We start from the raw sequence: 25,149 nt of genomic DNA, 5'->3' as shown, positions 1-25,149 counted from the left end.
TCGGCTCACCTCGGAAGATGTTCTCCGTAGTTGAGAACGAAACGTCAGGGAGAAGAAGTTCTACAGATCGACCACGGCAACTTAGCCCGGAAGAGTTTACTGATATAGAGTGTAACATATGTTGGACTGTGACGATAACAACTTTGATGTAGCTTCCAGTTTGCGGAACTGGCGGCTGTTTAGGCGAGGGCCTTACACTACGGACAGGCGTGGAGGGGGGTGAATGGGAGGGATTTGTTCCGGGTGAAATCTTAGCGCTAGGGGCACGTCGTGTGTTTTGAGGCACGACGCTGCCCGAAGTCCTAAGTCTGGACCGACGACAGGGGAGTAATGGAGGTCGGCTGGCGCGTCGTCGGCTACCTGTGCTCGACAGTCAGGCGAGTCCCCTGAACGCAGCGTCTCCCTGCTGAATTCGCGTTTTCGTGTTACTCGGGAACTTCTGGAACAGGACATGGTCGGGGCCTGGCTGTAGCAACTTCTTAGAGGCTGGTCAGCGTCCCAGGTCAACGGCACGTGGAAGCGTGACGGCAGAGAAGCGGCCACAAGGGGAGAGGTGCTTCTCTCTCCAGGACATCCAGCGCGGCTGCTGGAGTTCCAGATACGGCACTTGCACTGGCTGCAGGTCCCTTTACACAGCAACATCAAGTCAACACTAACGACTGTTTTACGTTATAAACATGGATGTACGTTGTAAAGGGACACCCTCCTCTAGCATTACTTATCCTTAACCGTAGCAGTCGATACCAATAATATTTTTCGAATTTTGGACAGGTCAGTTTTTCTTAAAAATGTCATACAATTTTATACGCAGTATGTTATATAGATGGGAATAGACAACATTCCATTAGAACTACTGATGGCCTTGGGAGAGCCAGTCATGACAAAACTCTACCATCTGGTGAGCAAGATGTATGAGACAGGCGAAATACCCTCAGACTTCAAGAAGAATATAATAATTGCAATCCCAAAGACAGCAGGTGTTGACAGATGTGAAAATTACCGAACTATCAGTTTAATAACTCACAGCTGCAAAATACTACCGCGAATTCTTTACAGACGAATGGAAAAACTGGTAGAAGCGGACCTCGGGGAAGATCAGTTTGGATTCCGTAGAAATCTTGGAACACGTGAGGCAATACTAACCTTACGACTTATCTTAGAAGAAAGATTAAGAAAAGGCAAACCTACGTTTCTAGCATTTGTAGACTTAGAGAAAGCTTTTGACGATGTTAACTGGAATACTCTCTTTCAAATTCTGAAGGTGGCAGGGGTAAAATACAGGGAGCGAAAGGCTATTTACAATTTGTACAGAAACCAGATGGCAGTTATAAGAGTCGAGGGGCATGAAAGGGAAGCAGTGGTTGAGAAAGGAGTGAGACAGGGTTGTAGCCTCTCCCCGATGTTATTCACTCTGTATATTGAGCAAGCGGTAAAGGAAACAAAAGAAAAATTCGGAGTAGGTATTAAAATTCATGGAGAAGAAGTAAAAACTTTGAGGTTCGCCGATGACATTGTAATTCTGTCAGAGACAGCAAAGGACTTGGAAGAGCAGTTGAATGGAATGGACAGTGTCTTGAAAGGAGGATATAAGATGAACATCAACAAAAGCAAAACGAGGATAATGGAATGTAGTCAGATTAAATCGGGTGATGCTGAGGGGATTAGATTAGGAAATGAGACACTTAAAGTAGTAAAGGAGTTTTGCTATTTAGGGAGCAAAATAACTGATGATGGTCGAAGTAGAGAGGATATAAAATGTAGACTGGCAATGGCAAAGAAATCATTTCTGAAGAAGAGAAATTTGTTAACATCGAGTATAGATTTAAGTGTCAGGAAGTCGTTTCTGAAAGTATTTGGATGGAGTGTAGCCATGTATGGAAGTGAAACATGGACGATAACCAGTTTGGACAAGAAGAGAATAGAAGCTTTCGAAATGTGGTAAGGTAAGTAAAAAGTTTATTGTGAATCTCACTCCCCTCGAATCTCCAGAAAAGACTTTACCATAGTGGACAGTAGCAACAGCATGGAAGGAGAGGGTAGATTAGAGCGTACCCTGATCAGCCAGAACATTCTGATCACCGACTTAGTAGCGATACAAACGTGTCCAGGCGGTAGCAGCGTTACCTGGCGAGGAATGACTGGTAGTCGGACACACGCACGGTGCATGCAGTGTCAGTGAGCGAGCTGTCTAATGGGGAAGGCGCGCGATCTATCTGAGTTTCACCGACAGCAGACTGTGATGACCCGAAGACACGGCACGAGGATTTCGGAAGCTGCACAACTTGTCGGGTATCAGGCGAGTGCTGTGGTGAGTGTCTTCAACACTAGGAGAAACCAAGGTGAAACGACATGCAGGCGTCGTGGGGGTGGTCGGCCACCTGTCATTACAGATGTCAGACGTCGTAGGCTGGGCAGACTGGTGAAACAGGGCAGGCGCCGACCCGTGGCGGAACTAACATCAGACTTTAATGCCGGGCAGAGTACATGTGCGTCTGAACACACAGTGCACCGAACACTCCTAACGATGGACCTCCGCAGCCGGCGACTCACACATGTGCCAATGTTAACACCACGATATCGGTAACTACGACTGAAACGAGCACGTGACCATCGGCACTGGACGTTGGCACAGTGGCAGAGCGTTGCGTGGTCTGATTAATTCGGATATTTTCTTCATCATGCCGATGGGAGGGCGTGAATCCGTCGTCTTCCAGGAGAACAGTCCCTTAATATGTGTGCTGTGGGACGGAGACAAGCTGGCGGCGTTCCATTATGCTCTGGGGAACATTCACGTGGGCATACAGGGGTCCAGTGGGGCTCGTGCAAGGTACCATGACGGCCAAGGAGTATCCTACACTGGTTGTAGACCAGGTACACCCCTTCATGACGATTATGTTTCCCGATGGCAGTAGAATTTTGGAACATAATAATACGCCATGTCATAAGGCCAGGAGTGTGATGGAGTGGTTCGAGAAACACAGTGGCAACTTCCAGTTGATGTGCGGGCCTTCCCACTCGCCAGATCTGAACCCAGTCGAACATATATTGTGTGTGATTGAACGTGGCATCAGACCTCTTGCCCCCCTTCTCCCCGTCCCTCCCTGGAATTTACAGGAGTTGGGTGACTTGCGTGCGCCGAGATGAGGTGCTAACCCTCCAGCGACCTCCAGCCTCCAGTCTCATTGCTTCCATGCCACGACGCGTCGCCGCTGTTATCCGTGCCAAAGGCGGACATACAGGCTGTTAGATAGCTGGTCGTTATGTTCTGACTGATTAGTGTATATTTGCATATGTGCATATACGTTGCACATCTCCTAAACCACTGGGCAGATTTCAGCCAAACTTGGTAGAGTCCACGCAGAATAGCGTCGCGTCGCCGCTAGATGCGCAATCGATAGAGCACGTGTGGGGAGGGCGGTGGTGGTGGGGGTTACGGGCGGGCGCTGTGGACCAAATGCCGAGTGCTGGAAGGGAAGGGCCGTTCTAAACTGAAGCATACACTCACAAAAAAAGAGAAAAAAAATGTGTGTGAAATCTTATGAGACTTAATTGCTAAGGTCATCAGTCCCTAAGCTTACACACTACTTAACCTAAGGACAAACACACATACCCATGCCCGATGGAGGACTCGAACCTCCGCCAGGACCTACACTCACATTTTTTATAAACATTAAGTAGAGCGCCACTGCACGCACATTTGCATGCTGACCACCTCTAAAAAGAATTCCGATGAAAATGCAAGAGAAACAGTGATTTATTTTCACAGGGCTTGTTAACCACTTCTAACTTTCAGAGAAGCGCCATAGAGTGCCGAATTTTGAATAACATCTACTCATTCCTCCTGTTGCCACGTTAAAATTTGCTTCTTCGCCAGAACACAGACATAACTGCGAGAGAATTCTGAAGTTGTGTTTTCTTAAGTTTATTAAGTGAAAAACTGCGAAAAAGTAGGGTAGGTATCTTATGAAAAAGCACATTCTCGGTACAAAAATAATCGTATAATGTCTTCACTTTCATTACTCCAAAACCCATAGCGTTCCTCGTCTCACCTGCGGTCGATGGCCCTTAAAAATTACGTTCTGTCATCGAGTCAGTAGAATAACACAGTAGATAACGAAGTTTTACATAATTATCATATCGTACAATGCTCTCCTCTTTACATACTGCCAAAATCACATTTCTTATCTTAAACCGTTTGTGGAATACGAGGAATATAGTGGGTATTTCACACCAGTTTAATTGCTGCTGCGCGCGATCGCAAATTAGAGTGGTACATTAATTAGTTTTCTTGAAGTTGGTGACAGACAGAGACTTCCACCCTAATTTAATGAAAGCTTGAATAAGTTAGCGAAATTTCATATGCAGCAACATATTCTGAAATAACCACCAAATGTAATGCATCCGTGCATTCCCTTCACGTGATTACGCTAAGTATTGCGCACATTTATGCAATCGGGAATGCTCAGTAGCAGCCAAGCTACATGTACATCTGACAGTTGTGCGTCAGCAAGGAACATTAAGGATAATATCATAGGAGGCAATGTTGTGCAGCCTTAGTAGGGACAAGATCCGACTATTCGGGAGTAGGATCTTACAATCTGAAACAGTGTTCCGAGACAAACTTCCGTCACAATGTCCGCAAACGTGACGTCAGATCCGCCTGGCAACAGCGATCTTAAAGCCCATTGGCTAAAAGTTTTGATGTATATACAGTGTTATTACAAATGATTGAAGCGATTTCACAGCTTTACAATAACTTTACTATTTGAGATATTTTCGTAATGCTATGCACACACATACAAAAACTCAAAAAGTTTTTTTAGGCATTCACAAATGTTCGATATGTGCCCCTTTAGTGATTCGGCAGACATCAAGCCGATAATCAAGTTCCTCCCACACTCGGCGCAGCATGTCCCCATCAATGAGTTCGAAAGCATCGTTGATGCGAGCTCGCAGTTCTGGCACGTTTCTTGGTAGAGGAGGTTTAAACACTGAATCTTTCACATAACCCCCACAGAAAGAAATCGCAGGGGGTTAAGTCGGGAGAGCGTGGAGGCCATGACATGAATTGCTGATCATGATCTCCACCACGACTGATCCATCGGTTTTCCAATCTCCTGTTCAAGAAATGCCGAACATCATGATGGAAGTGCGGTGGAGCACCATCCTGTTGAAAGATGAAGTCGGCGCTGTCGGTCTCCAGTTGTGGCATGAGCCAATTTTCCAGCATGTCCAGATACACGTGTCCTGTAACGTTTTTTTCGCAGAAGAAAAAGGGGCCGTAAACTTTAAACCGTGAGATTGCACAAAACACGTTAACTTTTGGTGAATTGCGAATTTGCTGCACGAATGCGTGAGGATTCTCTAGCGCCCAGATTCGCACATTGTGTCTGTTCACTTCACCATTAAGAAAAAATGTTGCTTCATCACTGAAAACAAGTTTCGCACTGAACGCATCCTCTTCCATGAGCTGTTGCAACCGCGCCGAAAATTCAAAGCGTTTGACTTTGTCATCGGGTGTCAGGGCTTGTAGCAATTGTAAACGGTAAGGCTTCTGCTTTAGCCTTTTCCGTAAGATTTTCCAAACCGTCGGCTGTGCTACGTTTAGCTCCCTGCTCGCTTTATTTGTCGACTTCCGCGGGCTACACGTGAAACTTGCCCGCACGCGTTCAACCGTTTCTTCGCTCACTGCAAGCCGACCCGTTGATTTCCCCTTACAGAGGCATCCAGAAGCTTTAAACTGCGCATAGCATCGCCGAATGGAGTTAGCAGTTGGTGGATCTTTGTTGAACTTCGTCCTGAAGTGTCGTTGCACTGTTATGACTGACTGATGTGAGTGCATTTCAAGCACGACATACGCTTTCTCGGCTCCTGTCGCCATTTTGTCTCACTGCGCTCTCGAGCGCTCTGGTGGCAGAAACCTGAAGTGCGGCGTCAGCCGAACAAAACTTTATGAGTTTTTCTACGTATCTGTAGTGTGTCGTGACCATATGTCAATGAATGGAGCTACAGTGAATTTATAAAATCGCTTCAATCATTTGTAATAGCCCTGTATATGCGTTAGGAGACGAGTGAAGCGTCCCTGTTGGCTGAGGGAAAAAGGTGGGGTCTCTCTTGTGCGTCGGGAATACAGGGCGAGCTAGTAGCGAGGCGCCACTCAAAACGTACGGTTGAGTAACCGGGAGCAGCTCCAAAAGAACGGTCACGAGTAAATATTCCGGCCGTTACACAAGAGATAAAGTTAAAGTGAAGGTATTAGTTATCAGTGAACGCCACATGTTGTGGGTAGTATCTATCACGAGTACGGAAAGTGAGCATTGTGTTAATGTGTTGTAACGAGTTGAATATAACGGCGTAGGCAAGAGCCGCTATATTGGAAATTCTGTGACGTGTGTTTCGAAGTATTCTTCATTAAAACGAGTACAGTACAAAACGTTGTTAACATTTGACAACTGGCATCCCGACCCTCTCCACTTCAGCAGGAGCACAAACCTACATGGAACCTGGCGCCTGAGCGCTACTATTGTGCGACAAGGGACTACCGAAGCAGCAAGACACCAGGTTAGTGATACAGAAACCAGAGAAGTAAGGCAGAGTCGCTTCCTCATCGCTACAATGCCACAGAGGGCATTTTACAAACACAAAATCATAGCGAGCCCTATTTTTCAATGCATATTTTTCCGAACTTCTCTATCTTACTTAAATGCAAGTATCACAATAACTATGCCCATTAAGGAAATGAAGGGCACGTCATGATGAAGCTGACATATAACGCTCTAAGTAACGTACAACTGATTTTTATAGTTAATATTTTCTGTAAAGGACTGTCATCGCAGCACGTCGCTGACCGGCCGAAAGCTGGCAAACGACATCGGCCTCCCCTTACGTGTAAACGAATGAACTCGCCGAGCGCTTTGGTCGAAAATTGGTGACTGTGCGTCGGTCACCGCCTGCTATGCGGACTCCACACACATCACATTTGTCTCGAAATCATCGATGTGGGAATAAGTCACCGATCAAAGGGGTGGATTGGGCGCAAAAAGCAGTGTAACCCACGACGCGCGAATATCCATACTATAGTTATCCAGTATTCGAGAAAGAGAGCTCTTACAGACTTACAAAAAATTTTACACATAATTTCAAACTTTTACGAAACATTTTCTCGCTGACGATCTGCACAAAATGATGAAGCGAAAAAAAGTTTATCGCTTTCTACATTATTGATGTTATGCAGGAGAACAGCAGTGCATGAAGCACGCCATTTTAATTTATTAGTTCATTAGTACTACTGTATTCACGACACATTTTGCAGACAGTAATCCCATATACAACTGAATGTACCAGAAAAATTATATCACTGTTACGGCTTCCTGCAGCGTTTACCATCTTTGATGCCGAATTGTTTGCGATTTTGCGGGCATTGGAGCAGATGAGATGTGTTCCCAGTCTTAAGTTTCTCATCTGTTCTGACTCCCTGAGTGCCCTTCAGACCATGAAACACTTGTACCCAGCGGATACGGTCGTCCAGAACATCCATGATGCCCTACTCCACCTGCAACGGCAGGGGAAGGAGGTTCCTTTCTGCTGGGTGCCGGGGCACGTGGGTATTAGGGGAAACGAACTGGCGGATGTGGCTGCCAAAGATGCATGTTCCCTCCATCACGTTGTTGAATGTGCCGTCCCCCTCCATGCTGTTACCTCCCTCCTGCGTTTTCGTGTTATGCATCAATGGGAAGAGGAGTGGCTGGCAGTCGGTGAAAATAAGCTGCGTCTGGTCAAGGCCACCACGCGGCCATGGCGTACGTCCTACCAGTCATGCAGGCGGGATGAGGTTCTCCTCACTCGCCTCCGCATCGGGCACAGTCCCTTAACGCACGGTTTTTTACTCCGGCGGGAGGACCCGCCAATCTGCAGTGCTTGTGGCGTCCAGATAACTGTCCGCCACATTTTACTTGATTGTCCTTTATTCTCTGACCAGAGGGCGGTGGTTTCCTTGCCACCGGATTTGCCCTCTATTTTGCAAGACGACGCAACGACTGTGGTTAAGGTCTTACGGTTTTGTGTCCTGTCCAATTTGTTGCCTCGGATTTTAGGGAGAGGATTTTAATGTGCTGCTGGGTGACTGGCTCACCCAGGCTTTAGGTAAGAGGTCCGCCAGTCACGATTACCTACTTGTTTCAGTTCGATTTCTGTTCTCTTTTCCTTGTGTTTCCTTTCCTTTTTTAGTGCGTTTCTTCTCCTCTTGTTTTGCCTCTGCATGTGAGGATTTGGAACTGCGTCAGGCCTGTGACTTTTAGCCGTTCTCCTTGTTCGCTGTCCGTCTTCGTCCCTTCACTGCATGTGTTCCTGTTTCTATGCGTTTGGGCGCTGATGACCACGCTGTTTAGCGCCCGAAAACCTCAAACCACACACACACACACACACACACATCACTGCATGACATACAGTTCAGGAGATATTATGTTATAAACACTGAGATGTGTGAGACACTGCTGCATCACGCAAGACGTTTAAATTTTATTGCTTCGTTGCTACTCACTCTATTCACAGCACTTTTGCTGACAGAATCCACATATGCCATTGAATGTGCATACAAAAATATATCGTTGTACGACACATAGTTCAGGGGATACGCCAACATATACTGATATATGTGAAAAGCTGCAGCATCATGCAGGACGTTTTAAAATATTGCTTCTTTACTAATAACTCTATTTGCAACACATTTCACAGGCATTATTCACAAATGTCACTGACAGTGCCTACAAAAGTATATCATTGTACGACACATTCTTTAGGAGATATGACGTCAAATGTTGAGCTGCATGAAGAGCTGCCACATCATGCATGACATTGTAATTTATTACTCCTTTACTACTAACTCCATTCACAACACATTCCGCAGATAGTAACCACATACACCACTGGCTGTACATGCAAAACTAGAGGGGAGGGGGGGGGGGGGGGAAGAGATAGACAGAGTAAGGGGGAAATGGACAGAGAGACGAGAGAAGACTACATGGACACAGAAAGGAAACAGGAGCAGATGGGTAGGGACAGGGGGAGGAAGAGACAGAGAAGAAGAGTAGGCAGAGACGAACAGAGGTGAGAAGAAATAGAAAGACACAAGGAGGAGATATAGAGAGAGAAGAGAGGAGGAGAAGGATAGAGGAAGGAACGCAGAGGAGATGAATAGGGAGAGGTGGGAGGACGACAAGAGAAGGGGAATGAGGAGATGGAATTAGAAGGGTAGGGGGAAGAAAAGATGGGCAGAGCAGATTGACAGAGGGGGTAGGGACAAATTGACAGAAAGGGGGGAAGGAGGATATCGAAAGAGAGAGGAGCAGGAGGAGGTGCATAGAGAGTGGGCATGGATGGAGAGAGTGGGTGGAGAGAATAGACAGAGAGGGGCTGAAGGGGGATATGGGCAGAGAGAGGGGGAAGGAGAATCCTCTGTGATGTTTAGAGGAGACTGATGGAGGACGTCACACACAAATGGCGTGGGAGATTGGGGAATAAAAACTGCGTGCTCCATCATGACAATGCAAAGCATCGTCACACCCCACCAATTGCGAAGGAATTCCTGGCAAAAAGAATACTCGCTTGGTTTAGCCCCTTGAGATTTCTTTCCGAAAATGGAATTGAAGTTGTAAGGGTGGCGCTTTTAGTCGACAGAAGAAATTTTGAACTCGATTCAGTGAGCAGACTTTCAGCATTCCTTTCAAATAGTGGGAAGATCACGGTAAGTGTTCCACACAGATACGAGTGGACTATCTTGAAGGTGTCACTGGAAACTAAGACAGGTAAGGTTTCTTGTTTTTACGGGGATATCCTTGCAAATTTAGGGTAGCACCTCGTAGATGACGAGGACATCTAGAGGTCGAAGGAACGTCTGTCCACCGATTTTAAAGCTTCTTTTTGAGTAATGATGACATAATGATCAGCATAGAAGGTGCTTTTCGCTCTTTAGGCTAAAGCTTGCCGTTTGTGTACGACTTTTCTGCCGCAAGCTTCTGAGGAAGCAGGTATATCATCTTGGCATTTCAGGTTTTTTCCGAGAAGACGCAGATGATTCACTGTGTCAGAGGCAGATGGCGGTTTAACAGATAAACTTGGCGCACAGTTCCACAACTGTCTTTTTCAATACACAAGGTGCCCCACATACAGTCTTCATTCTCCAATGGATATCTGCCAGTGTTTGTCCTTAGGCAGCCAAGTAAAGAATAAGAGCGCGTTGGTTCTGTTTAGACGCATCTCGTACTGATATTGTTGTTGTTCACTTTTCGGTATTTACGGCTCGCACGTCAGAAAGACACGACTGCCAAACTAATCCCTTGCCTACGTATGGGAGCTTATACGCCTGCATTGGAGTCGCGCTTCGCTGCATATACGCTGTCGCGACGCCCTCAAACGGGAACCTTTTGATCGCCCTTTATCACGTTTCCCCAAGTTCTCCTCTACCGATCTTATACACACCTAAGCTGGAATCGCAGATCATTACCAGGTGACACGCCAAAACAAGGAGGTGTTTACACAAGGCGCTGCTCAAGTCAGAACTCTTCATATTAATAACGTACTTCAAGTGTCCATATATAAATCCATTAAGTGTACATGTATTTGGCATAGTCGCTGCAGACCCACTTGGAACAAAAAAAATGCTGTACAACTGATAACATATTCTTAAACTGAGTTTATGAGCGTAGTTCACTGAATAAACAGCCCTGTCTATTAAGCAGCCTAACACAAATTCCGACTTGTATGTTTGTTTTGAAAATTAAATTACTGTTTTAACGGACTGTCTCAGTACAACACTTTACATAGTTTTAGTACATGAGTGGTGGGAGTTAGTTGCAGATGCGTCAACGGGATAAAAGCAAAAAATACCCAACGATGCTCAGGTCATATTATTACAGTGATCAAGTTTTATAAGACTGGAGGATTATGCAGTAAAATCTTTCAACTTTCGTAGTAACTCAACTGTTTTAGTTTCAACATGGTCTATAAAATCATGAAAAAATACGTTTTTGTAACAAAAACAACAGCTTATGCAAAACAGCTGATCTGGAAATAACTGTCAAGTTATTAAAATAAAAAGAAATATTATTTGTTGCAAATTCATGTGTACCATCTTGCATAGTACGTAACACTACAGCGTTTGTCCAGGAAACATTTATTTTTAGTAATTACGGAAAAATGGTCGAAATGGAAACATTGATGTTTAAATTGTAATAACCAAATTTGGCTGGATGAGACACCCTTCAGTACAATAGGCTGCTGCATTTGGTTTTAGACCGGCCTGCCCGTTGGGTACATGATGATGTCATACACCTGCAACAAAGAAAAGAATATCAAATCTAAGGTTTCCGTCAATATCTTGCAGAACAACGAATGAACAGAAATTACTTAATGTATGATGTGACAGAGCGCATTCTCTCCTCCTGCCTTCGAAGTATTGATTGTGACGGCAGACCTCTCTGTACTGTGCCGGCCGGGGAGGCCGAGCGGTTCTAGGCGCTTCAGTTTGGAACCGCGCGACCGCTACGGTCGCAGGTTCGAATCCTGCCTTGGGCATGGATGTGTGTGATGTCCTTAGGTTAGTTAGGTTGAAGTAGTTCTAAGTTCTAGGGGACAGCTGACCTCAGAAGTTAAGTCCCATAGTGCTCAGAGCCATTTGAACCATCTCTGTACAACGAAGTTTAGGTTAGGTTAAAAGATGGTTATTAGTGAGTTGGCGAAGCTAAGAAACACGAATTCACTATCTTAGTTGCGGTGACGAACATCGCTCGTGTAGCGTGAGGTCTAGGTTCGTTCGTGGCGACATTCATTCAGAATTCAGTGACATTAGAATTCAGACTGGCTCATATTCACTCCTAATTTGAAAGACTTTTCTTTACTCATAAATAAAATCTAGAGGTAAATTCAGAAACGTTGTGTTTCATAATACACGAATCACCGAGAGGTACGAGGGGCTTTCAGTAAGTAATGCTACACTTTTCTCTGCAAGCAGGATGGTTTTATTCAAGGTATCAATACACCGTACTATTCCCCCGCTCTTTTGGCTACATAAAGCTATTTATTTATCATAATCTTCGTTCAAAGCGACGTTCTTACGCCACCTTACTGAGGGGACTTGTATACCCACATGGTACCTCCCTACTGGTCGACATCGGAACCAACGTCTTGCTGCATCAATAACCTCCTCATCAACCAAGCACTGCTTCGTAACTCACAGAGGCGAACATATTTAGTGAAACACCCTGTGTATTCTTTGTACTTTGTGATAATATTTCTCTTTCGCTATATGACCCTTGCGCCAAATAGTTTCGAGACGCCATCTTTGTTTTCCAAAATATGAAAGTATACATGGGATATGTTACGACAGTGAAAGGAACCTGTGGCCACTGGAGGTGTGCTATGTTACTCATTTTATTTTTACCGTTGGATACAGGATTAGTTTTTTGTTAAAAAACCCTAAAATCATGTTCTGAAATAGTGTTTTGTTCCTCCACTAGACAGTACGACAAGTTCCTCCAAAAATCATAACATAACACACAAATATGTCAGACTAATAAATGTGAAACCACTTGATGATGGAGGTTTAAACTTTTGAAACGCGTCAGGGAGGTAATAAACAGTGGCTGATAACAGTAAACTTGTTCCCAGAATGAAATTTTCACTCTGCAGCGGAGTGTGCGCTGATATAAAACCTCCTGGCAGATTAAAACTGTGTGCCCGACCGAGACTCGAACTCGGGACCTTTGCCTTTCGCGGGCAAGTGCTCTACCAACTGAGCTACCGAAGCACGACTCACGTCCGGTACTCACAGCTTTACTTCTGCCAGTATCTCGTCTCCTGGCTGTGGCTAAGCCATGTCTCCGCAATATCCTTTCTTTCAGGAGTGCTAGTTCTGCAAGGTTCGCAGGAGAGCTTCTGTAAAGTTTGGAAGGTAGGAGACGAGATACTGGCAGTCGGCTTTTGGCGGCCGTGGTGTGCGGACCTCCGGCGTGTGCTGTGCGCTGCGGTCTGCTGCGCTCCGCTCGGTAAGTCAAGCGCCTGTTGCAGTAGTTACTGCGTTATTTGAGACTCTTGATGGATTCATATTAGAAGGAGAGATGGATCAGCCTAATAGGAGAGACACATTGAAATTTGTTTTTGACCAGAAAGGGCAGAGACCGAATTCGTTCGAAATTGAGACATGGCTAGAGGAAGTTGTGAAAATTTCTTTTGAGGATATTATAGGTATTAACCTTTCAATTGTGAGTAGTATTGTGTATGTCAAGCTTAAAAACACGGAATTGTGTGACAAAATTGTTGAATCTAGTCGCGGAACATTTAAGTTCAAACATCACGATGGCAATGTTAGTGAAGTTCGTGTTACGCATGCTGGCTTTGGATTAAGAACTGTCCGTATCTTTGAGCTACCATTTGAAATCACCGCTGAGCAGATCAATTCGGTGATAGCTCCTTATGGGAGAATAATTAGCAACTTTGCAGAAAAGTGGTCTCCTGCTCACAAGTTCCCCGTCTTGAATGGCATCAGGCAACTGCGAGTGGATTTACACAAGCACATACCCTCGTATATAAATGTTTGTGGTTATCGGGCTATAGTAATATATGATGGGCAGCCAAGAACCTGCGCGTCTTGCGGCGGCACAGGCCACGTCCGCTCGCAGTGTATACAACGCCGAGTGGCCCAGCTACCTGCGGGCGAAGCAGTGAGACCCCCGGCCATGTCAACGTTGCCTGTAACTTACGCAGCGGCAGCCGCTGGACAACTCCATACGCGTGACGCTCCTGACGCTACTCGGGACGCTATCCAGGATGATGCAGCTCGCGACAATGAAGTGATAATGGAAGTTAGCGACTCGACGGGGACAACACAGCCAAAGAGTCAAGAAAAAGAACCAAATATCTCTGTTCAAATAGAACAAACTCCTGAACCGGTTATAGTCCTTCAGAATGAGCAGTCTCCAGAAAACCACAAGGAAACCAACCCATCACTTGCCAGAGAACAGGACCGAGCGCAAGAAACCCAAGATGTAATGGAAAACGATGAAACCTCCCCAAGAGTCAGTCCTCCAAGGAAACATAAAAAGAGGAGACTAGCTCATAAGGGAGCTGAACAACTGGCACCCCCTTTGCGAGAAAAAGCAAAGCAGATTAGCAACAAACTGCATGAAGAACAACATCGTAATCCGGTTCTGAGTATGCAGGCACCTGACCCCTTGCAAGCCAAATCAAATACACCATGCCCCATGTCAACGGACCAGTCGTCAAACGAGAGGTTGAAGCTGATAGTAAATTTCGATGCAGACAAGGTTTTCCCTGATACTAGAAATGCAGAAAAAGAGACATCGAAAGCTAATAAACACAAAACCTGGGCTGATGAATCGGATGAAATGCATCAAGATGAAGAATTGAACGAAACTGGAGGAACGGAACAGACTTCTGGCCCAAGAGATCAACTGAACACGATGATTACATCATTGCCGGAACATACATGTGAAAAAGGATTTTCCTCCGACAGCACTTCGTATGACGAATACTGACTTCGGTAATGAATAGGACAATATGAACGCAGCGCAAGCCTACAAAATCGCTACGTTGAACATTAATAAGATACGCTCCTCCCTGCATTTACAACATCTGCAAGACTTTCTATACGCAGCTGACGTTGATATACTACTGTTACAGGAAGTAACAGATATTAAATTAGAAAAGATACGTGGATACAACGCCACAATAAACCCCGGTATCGGTGCAGAGCTGGGAACCGCAATTCTCACGAAAGAAGGCATCCGTGTCACACAAATAGCAAAACTTGAAAACAGCAGAGGGGTTGCAGTGACTGTTAACAATGCCCGCATCATCAACGTTTATGCACCGTCAGGCAACAATAACAGGCGTGCTAGAGCGGATTTCTTTAGAAGGGAAATCGTTCATCTCTTCGGTACACGTCAAGATTATATAATCCTAGCCGGCGATTTTAATTCTGTACTTAGCCCGAAAGACCAGACACCGAATTTCAACAAGTCCGTAGAACTGGAAAGAATAGTCCACCAAATGCAGTTAACCGATACCTGGGAACATACCCATGGCGCACAGGCCGGTTTCACATATTTTAACAGTCACTCAGCAAGCAGGCTAGACAGAATTTACGTGTCGTCCAACCTTAAGAACCATGTACTCCAGTCTGAGGTCTGGCCCACTATGTTTTCTGACCATGCCGCGTACATCACCACAGTAAATTTGGAAAAACAAGAGACTTACCGAGCGAGGGGCATATGGAAACTCAACATTACACATCTCCAAGATGAGGAATGTCGCGTAGCATTTACTAATGTGTGGCAAGAATGCGAGAAACGATTCCCGCGATACAGTTCTGCCATAGCTTGGTGGTTACAATGTGCGAAGCCTAAAATAAGAAGAATGCTGATGGATTACTCGCGACAGAAAAGTTTCTGGATTAAAAAGACGACTGAATTTTATTTTAGCTGCCTTAGAGACTTGTACACCTTGGACACACGATTAATGGAGAACTTTAGCCGGATTCAGAAAGTCAAAGCAAAACTTTTGGCGCTGAAGCGGCGACAGTCAGAAGGTTTTAAAGTCAGAGCGAGACTACACAACGTTGTAGAAGGGGAAGAAACGGCTATGTACCATGTAATGCGTGAGAATAAGAGAGGAAACAGAAAAATACTGACAGAAGTTAAGTTACCTGATGGGACCAGGCACACAAAACAGCATGAAATTAAAAACGCTGTTCATAAATATATCTCAGATATGATGTCCACCAAACCTACCGTCGACGAGGCGCGGCGTGATCTTGTTAGAAACGTATCAGGACGAATTAGTACAGAGCAAGTAGAAAATCTCATGGCCGAAATAGAAGAGGACGAATTGAAAGACGCAATAGCACAGAGTCCTAAAAATAAGTCTCCAGGACCTGACGGTATCCCCGTGGAATTCTACCAAGTGTTCTGGCCACAAATGAAAAGCAAGTTGCTATGTATGTACAACGAAATCATGAGTGGCACTGTTGCCGCTCCCAAAGAATTGCCTGAGGGGATCATAGTTCTAATTCCTAAAAACTCACTTAGCAAAGCGATTGAAAACCTTCGCCCACTAACATTACTCAACAGTGATTACAAAATTATGGCCCGCGTATTAGCAAGAAGAATAAAAATGGTTATTAACTCTGTAACTGGCACGTACCAAACATGTGTAGGCAAAGACAGAAACATCTATCAGAATATATGCGAATATAGGGATATAATATCAACCGCAAATGTATGCCGAATAAAATGTGTTTTAGTGTCATTAGACTTCGAGAAGGCGTTTGACAGGGTCGATCATAAGTATCTCCTTGGTATCATGGAAGTAATGGGATTCCCACCACGATTCGTGAGGATTATTCAACAAATTCTGAAAAACAGTGTAGCACGAATAATGATAAACGGACAACTAAGTAGAGAGATTGAATTGACTGGACCCGTACGTCAAGGTTGCCCAATGTCAATGGCCCTTTTCGCAATAGCAATAGAACCTCTCCTCGCGACACTCACGCATCACCTGCAAGGATTGTGTATAAACGGCAAGCAAATAGTGTGCAACGCCTACGCAGATGATGTGGGCGTCCTGGTTATAAATGAAGATGAAGTGGCGAAAGCTCTTCAGATTGTACACACATATGAACTTGCTTCTGGCGCCAAACTAAATAAAAGGAAGTCAGGCATCATGAACCTAGGCAGAGGAATATCCATGCAAAATCGGGGACAATTGACGGAAGTATCCACATTGAAATGTTTGGGTATTGAATTTAGGAGCAACATCCAACACACTATTGCCGTCAATTATAAAAACCTACTTGCAAGCATACGAGCATCTGTACAAGGAAACAGTATGAGGCAACTGGACGAGATAAAAACCTACTTGCAAGCATACGAGCATCTGTACAAGGAAACAGTATGAGGCAACTGGACAAGATACAGAAAATTAAACTAGTAAATGTGTATATAACATCCAAACTTAACTATGTTGTCCAAGCTTTTCCGATGCCATTAGAAACAGCCAGAAGAATTTTATCCGCGATAGGAAGCTTTGTATGCCAAGGCAACATTTTCAAAGTGAAGTTCAATACACTAACACTCCTAACAAGGAAAGGAGGTTTAAACCTTGTTGATGTCAGTTACAGGTCACGAGCGTTATATGTGTGTCGAATGTGCAAGCAATGGAAACAAATGCCCGACAGCTTAACGGCCCACTTGCTGAATGAAATTGCTCCAACAAGCATGCAGCCGCCAATAGATGTGAAGCATATACCAGCTGGTCTTTGTCACCTGAAAACTTTTCTCGTTGAGTACAGTTATATCTCCTCGAGGCTCCCAGAACAGCAGTTGAAGAGAGTAAAGGACATCTATACATATTTGATGGAAGCTAAGGAAGGAAATATTATTGAAAGAAAATACCCCAACAACGACTGGTCTGCAATTTGGAAAAATATCCACGATCGGAACTTACCCTCTAAGGTGAAAGCAACTTGGTATAATGCAGTCAACAGGAAAATTTCAACTAATTCCAAATTGCACGCTATACATCTCACAAATTCGCCCTTGTGCGCGTCGTGTAACCTTCTTGACACTGAAGAACACCGATTCGTGTGTGAAAGAGTAAGAGACATATGGCATATAGTTAAGCAGAAATTAGCGACCGTTAACAGAACATCTCCAACCGTTTTCACCGCCGCAGATTTTCTGACTCCAGGCGCAGTGCCATATCCTGATACGAAAAGAAATGCTGTTAACTGGCTAAAAGGGCACACTGTGCACTATATCTTGAAGGCAGAAAATAAAAGCAAAGAAGATTATTGGGTGTATCTAACGACTCAGCACCATCATCTCATGCGGACAAAAGACTACAAAAAAAATTACGCATGCTTCCTAAATAGAATCATGGAATAAAATTAAACAGAGAACAATAGACAGATTAAGATTGGTACGGAGTTCAGAGATGTCAGCCTTGCACGATACCTGGAACCGGAATGTCTTCGATCCTTTCACGAGACACTGCAGAAAAGAAACCAAGTCCGTGGCAAGACGCACAGGACTATATCCTCATGAAGAAATAAGACATCAAGTTTTATGTATTGTATTTAAATTTTTTTTTAATTATCTTATGCCATACGCGGAGAAGTTTTAAGTTCTAAAAAAAACGTTTTTCAAGGGGTTGCAAGATTTTATGTTTTCCTTATGAAGATGAGAGACTTCACGTATCAGTTTATTTTAATATACTTATCTTTCAATTAGCAAGAGGAAGATTCATTACCTTTAATTAATATTAAGAAGAAATATTTATTTCTCATTTCTGTTAGCTAAGGTAATTTAGACATCCAGCTTGCAGAAAAAAAAATTAAGAAGCCGAAATAAAAAAAATAAAAAAATAAAAAAAAAATAAAACAAAAAGATACAAAAAAAGAAAAAGTGGCCGAGCACTCGCAAAAAGTAAGAAAAATGAGGACTTGGCATCAAAAACATAAAAAAGTACATACAATAAAAAAAGTAAAAAAAAGTTGGTAGAAGGATGGACTCATAATAATAATAAAAACGACAAAAGCAAAGAGGCTAGCCGAAGAAGGCAAAGCAAGGTGAGCGTTTGGAAGGGCTGTGAGGGGAGAAGGGAGGCCCTAAAAAAAAAAAAAAAAAAAAAAAGTTGGTAGAGCACTTGCCCGCAAAAGGCAAAGGTCCCGAGTTCGAGTCTCGGTCGGGCACACAGTTTTAATCTGCCAGGAAGTTTCAGTAAACTTGTTGTTTCATTCTCTGTCCCGATAGTTCTGATAAAATAGTCTGAACTGCAACACTTTCCCATGTGTTGCGTTTTTAAAAGTTTTTGTCCTGGACGTATCTTCCCAGAATTAAATTAGAAATAGTTCCCATTCCCCATTTCAGACCAATGTTTGCTTTAGTTGTAAGGCAAATGCTGAAACTGCAAATCATCTCCAAAACATTTTCAGTTTGGTCTCCCTCTGCCCAGTAGCAGCTCGCCCGGTATTCGGCTGTAAAGTCACTGGCTGTTTAAAGAATTGCAGCTGCTTGTCGTTTATCACACTCCGCAATATTTGAACTAGCTATCTGATAGTTATGCTCAGGTGAGTCTTCGAAGAATCAGTCTATGGTGATTCACCCGAATGTTCTATTCGGTGTCAGCAGCTTCGCCACTGCGCCAAACAGATGGAAGTGGGGAGGTGCGAGATTCGGGCTGTAAGACTGATGAGCCGGCCGCTGTGGCCGAGCGCTTCTAGGCGCTTCAGTCCGGAACCGCGCTGCTGCTGCGGTCGCAGGTTCGAATACTGCCTCGGGCATGGACGTGTGTGATGTCCTTAGGTTAGTTAGGCTTAAGTAGTTCTAAGTCTAGGGGGACTCAGATGTTAAGTTCCATAGTGCTCAGAGCCATTTCAACCATTTTTTAAGATTGCTGAGGAAGGGAACAATCCAATGAAGCTTTGTGAGCTCCTCTCGAGTGAGTAGACATGTGTGAGGCTTTGCTTTGTCATGGAAAAGGAGCAGTTCGCTTGCATTCTTGTGACGACGAACACGCCGAAGTCATTTCTTCAACTTCAGCTGGTCGTTGCATCATGTGGGACGACACCAAACGGAATAATTCCTTCAGGGAAATTCGCCGCACGACATTTCATCGTTCAGAAAGCCTCAATTGCATTGATTTGGAAAAAATTTGTAAAGTGCCTCTGCCAATTAAAACTGAGAACTTTAAAGATGTCACGAAACTTGCCAAGAAATGTGTGCCTGCCTCGTACGTGGAACTTTATAATGAAGTGGTCTGTGACTGAAGAAGAAGCACAGTGGGCTTATTACTAACCTTCCACACGTATGACTTTTATTAGGGTATCGATTTCCTTCTGTAATTCTCATCATACCCAGTAACCTGCAAAGTGCTAACAGTTGTTGTTTGTTTACTTACTTGCGTATTTTTTGACACCATATTCAGAAACAAAGTCGTTTCGAGCAAGAGCGAGAGAAATCTATTTTTTCGAAATTCAATAAATATCACAATAAATCATTCTTTGGCTATGTAGTAAGCTATCACATTGTGTTGGTGCCCTACATAAAGGTTAGGAAAAGACAAGACCGATTAATCAAGTTTTCCAGTTTCTGGACAGTTTCTTGTGTTGTGCTCTAAACTATGTACCCGTGACTTATCTGATTATTGCACAATTTCCTTGAATTCTGTAGAGAATCTACGTTAAGGATATTGTCCTGAAATTTTGCGGGTCCGTCCTTTTACCCTTTTATATAGTGAGTCACCTGCGTTTTTTACCAGTTGCTTGACATTTTGCGTTCGGTGAGAGATTCTCCATAAATGCAAGCTAAGTAAGGAGACAATGCCGTACAGTTCCTCCCAGTAAAAATGAATTGGGAATTCACACGGACCTGGTGACCTATTTGTTTTCAACTCTTTCAATCGCTTCTTAACGCCAATGAGGCCTATGTCTGTGTTCTCCACACATAAATCTGTGCGACGGTAAAACAATAATACGCTTGTTCGCTACTCCTGCGCGAGTGATTTCTTAAACGCAATGTCTAAAACTTTAGCTTTTCAATTGCTGTCTTCGATTGTCATAGCAGGCTGGTCGACGAGTGACTGGAGGGATGCCTTCGACCCACTTACTGACTTCATGTAAGACCACGGTTTTCTCGGATTCTCGGCAAAACATTTCGCTGAGGTATGACGGCGGAAGTTGTTGAAAGCTACACGCATAGATCTTTTTGTAGACACACGAATTTCTACCAAACTTTGCCTGCCGACATTCCTGCGTCATTTTTTGAACCCATAGCGCAACAATCGCTGCTTCCTGATTCCGCATTTTGTTAGTAAATCAGGATGGATCTTTTCCGTCCTTAATCCACTTACTCGGGACATACTTCTCCAGAGTGCGTTTTACAGCCTGTTTAAACGTTGCCCATAATTCCTCAACGCCCATCACATTGGTGCTAAACAATGTCCATTCATTGTGTAAGATGGATACTAACAAGTAATTACCTACTCCTTCCACCGTAAAAACACTTCTAGCTTTATTGATGGATTTATTAACTTTAGTAACTGTAGTTGCTATGATGGTATCACGTCTCTATACTGACACCGTCGATAAGTTTAGGTGTGTTCGTAGCTACAAGGTTTAAGTACTGGGTGATCAAAAAGTCAGTATAAATTTGAAAACTTAATAAACCACGGAATTATATACATAGAGAGGTAAAAATTGACACACATGCTTGGAATGACATGGGGTTTTATTAGAACAAAAAGAAAAACACCCCATATTGCTAGACGCGTGAAAGATCTCTTGCGCGCGTCGTTTGGTGATGATCGTGTGCTCAGCCGCCACTTTCGTCATTCTTGGCCTCCCAGGTCCCCAGATCTCAGTTCGTGCGATTATTGGCTTTGGAGTTACCTGAAGTCGCAAGTGTATCGTGATCGACCGATATCTCTAGGGATGCTGAAAGACAACATCCGACGCCAATGCCTCACCATAACTCCGGACGTGCTTTACAGTGCTGTTCAGAACATTAATCCTCGACTACAGCTGTTGTTGAGGAATGATGGTGGACATATTGAGCATTTCCTGTAAAGAACATCATCTTTGCTTTGTCTTACTTTGTTATGCTAATTATTGCTATTCTGATAAAGATGAAGCGCCATCTGTCGGACATTTTTTGAACTTTTGTATTTTTTTGGTTCTAATAAAACCCCATGTCATTCCAAGTATGTGTGTCAATTTGTGCCTCTCTATCTACATTATTCCGTGATTTATTCAGTTTTTACATTTATACTGACTTTTTGATCACCCGGTATTTCTGTTGCACTTGGGTTGTCGAATTAGCTGCTCCAAATAGTTTTCGGAAAATATATTCATAGTTACTTCACATGACTCTCCGTCCGTGACAACTGCTGTGAATCCATAGAGGACCCAGTCTATATTCTACAGGTTAAAGGCGTCTCCAGCTAATACTGCAGTGCTTTGCGTAAGTAGTTTGTTTCTATAAGCGGATACACTATTACGACGAGTTATTCATTTGCGTTTACCACGTCGTACAATCCATCCGTTAAGATGATGTGGTTGGAGAGCGGATAAGTGCGGTATGTACAGTTTCCAAGTTGTATTCTAGAACAGTCTAATAATATAAAACTTCATAAATCAGTGTTTAAAACAATGTCATTTCCTCAGACGTTGGATAGTTCAAGAGATGAATACATTGTGCGTGACACTAACTAGAAATACAAGTCATCTAGACCATGATAATGGCCAGATCAGACGAACAAGAGACAGAGTGGCTGTAGGGTAGTAATGTCATTTTGATTTTCGTATGTCATCGATGTGAACGTTAGAGAGAAAGCAAGCTACGCTACTGTTAAACAATCTTTGGTCCTGTCGTAGCACAGTCTTTGCCTCTGCGCAGTCTGATACATTCTTAGTTGAAGTGTGGCACGTGATGGACGTATTTGATAGTGCTGTGTGGTCTTGTAATTGTATCTGCTAGATGAAGAAAGGACAGCGAGGATGAATATGATGTGCACAGTGAAATGTGAAAGGAATATACACACATCATAAAAAGTTTACCATCACCCCAGTTCATAGAACCCCTGAAGATAGATGTTGACTGCGGATATAGTATCACAGACACTGTCCGTTTCACTGTTCAGAGATGTCACTAAACCCGTCCAAAGATGTAAACAACCATGCACGAGCAGCGCTTATTAGAAGGAGCGGGTCCGAAAGCCTATCAGTTCCAGTCATTCCACCAGGAAGCAGGTACACGGCTAGTGTTGTCTGTAGTTCAAACCATGCCTAGACGGTCAATACCGCGATTCGATCGCATCAACATTGTTACTTTGTGCCCGGAAGGGCTCCTAACAACGGAAGTGTCCAGGCGTCTCGGAATGAACCAAAGCGATGTTGTTCCGACATGGAGGAGGTACAGAGAGACAAGAACTGTCGATGACATGCCCCGCTCAGACCGCTCAAGGGTTCCTACTGCAGTAGAAGACCACTACCTATGGATTATGGCTCTGAGGAAACCTGACAGCAACGCCACGACGTTGAATAATACTTTTCGTGCAGCCACAGGACGTCGTGTTAAGATTCAAACGGTGCGCAATAGGCTGCATGATGCGCAGCTTCACTCTCGACGTCCATGGCGAGGTCCATCTTTGCAACCACGACACTATGCAGCGCGGTACAGATGTGCCCAGCAACATGCCGAATGGACCGCTCAGGATTGGCAACACGTTCTCTTCACCGATGAGGGTCGATTATGCCTTCAGTCAATCGTCGGAGACGTGTTTGAAGGCAACTCGGTCACGCTGAACGCCTTAGACACACTGTCCAGCGAGTGCAGCAACGTGCAGGTTCCCTGCTGTTTTGGGGTGGCATTATGTGGGGCCGACGTACGCCGCTGGTCGTCAAGGAAGGTGACGTAACGGCTGTACGATACGTGAATGCCATCCTCCGACCAATAATGCAACCATATCGACAACATATTGGCGAGGCATTAGTCTTCATGGACGACAGTTCGCGTCCCCATCGTGCACATCTTGGGAATGAGCTCCTTGCCGGCCGCGGTGGTCTAGCGGTTCTAGGCGCGCAGTCCGGAACCGCGCGACTGCTACGGTCGCAGGTTCGAATCCTGGCTCGGGCTTGGATGTGTGTGATGTCCTTAGGTTAGTTAGGTTTAAGTAGTTCTAAGTTCTAGGGGACTGATGACCACAGATGTTAAGTCCCATAGTGCTCAGAGCCATTTTTTTGGAGCTCCTTCAGGATCACGACATCGCTCGACTAGAGTGGTCAGCATCTTCTCCAGACATGAACCCTATCGAATATGCCTGGGAGGGATTGAAAAGGGCTATTTATGGACGACGTGACCCATCAACCACTCTGAGGGATCTATGCAGAATCGCCGTTGAGGAGTGAGACAATCTGGGCCAACAGAACCTTGATGAACCTGTGGATAGCGTGCTACGACGAATACAGGCATGGATCAATGCAAGAGGACGTGCTACGTGGTATTAGAGGTACCGGTGTGCACAGCAATCTGGACCACCACCTCTGAAGGTCTCGCTATATGGTGGGTCAACATACAACGTGTGGTTTTCATGAGCAATAAAAAGGGCGAAAATGATGTTTATGTTGATCTCTATTCCAATTTTCTGTACAGGTTGCGGAACTCTCGGAACCGAGGTGATGCAAAACTTTTTTTATGTGTGTATGTATTTTCAATAATGTTATTAGTTTTTGAAGAGAAGAAGTTTGAGGTAAGACTGCAGCATTTAGGAGGTAGGAATGACTACTGTCAGCTAGTTAACTTGCTCAGATTTGAGAGAAAGACCACCCCTCTTCCCACAATCATGGATTAACATATTTACTGAGTAAGCTATTTGATTTTTATAGAAATTCTCTGTTAACGTTGTATCCTTTTTAAATCATTGGTCACTTTGTTAAGCGTAATATTGTTCAGACCAATGGTAAGGTGTGAAGATCATGCGAAATTTTACTCTGGCTTTTGAATACATACTTCAATCTAAAATCTTTGTCTTGGAATATCATTTCATAGGAATAGTGTCTCTCTCCACACCAATGATTGTCATTACGCATTACCACATGCGACAGTCTGAATACGTGTTTATAAACAGGAATCCAGCTTAGCCACTGCCCGCTTGCTGTTGTGCTTTCGTGAAATCTGCAACAACTGTGTCAAGATGCGAGGTAAGTGGTTTAAAATGGTTCAAATGGCTCTGAGCACTATGGGACTTAACATCTGAGGTCATCGGTCCCCTAGAACTTAGATCCACTTAAACCTAACTAACCTAAGGACATCACACGCATCCATGCCCGAGGCAGGATTCGAACCTGCGACCGCAGCGGTCGCGCGGATCCAGACTGTAGGGCCTAGAACCGCTAGGCCACTCCGGCCGGCGAGGTAAGTGGAAATTTTGATTAGGGCCGGATAACCGTTTTACTGCCCTTGCGCTTTTAATACAAAGACAAGCTGGATTTAGATCAGTTACAATTCAGTTCAAATTAAGTTCTGTTTATTCAAAAGTTATCATATGAGTGTAAGTTGGATAACAGTTTGTGAATAG

General features: G+C 44.2%; 1 protein-coding gene across 1 annotated transcript in view; it reads right to left on the bottom strand.

The window, feature by feature from the left end:
• Positions 1–11,089: 11,089 nt before the first annotated feature.
• The window catches only part of LOC126455771 (dehydrogenase/reductase SDR family member 11-like), a 72,794-nt gene continuing 58,734 nt past the window's right edge, over positions 11,090–25,149 (bottom strand). The window contains exon 6 of the mRNA XM_050091536.1: positions 11,090–11,328. Within this exon, the coding sequence (XP_049947493.1) occupies positions 11,287–11,328 (42 nt within the window). The 3' untranslated portion in view covers positions 11,090–11,286. The remainder of the gene's footprint in view (positions 11,329–25,149) is intronic.

Source organism: Schistocerca serialis, chromosome 2 (genome assembly GCF_023864345.2).
Source record: "Schistocerca serialis cubense isolate TAMUIC-IGC-003099 chromosome 2, iqSchSeri2.2, whole genome shotgun sequence".
In the NCBI taxonomy this organism is placed as follows: Eukaryota; Metazoa; Arthropoda; class Insecta; order Orthoptera; family Acrididae; genus Schistocerca; species Schistocerca serialis.
The sequence above is the reverse complement of the archived record's forward strand: the minus strand, read 5'-3'. Positions and strand labels throughout refer to the sequence as shown.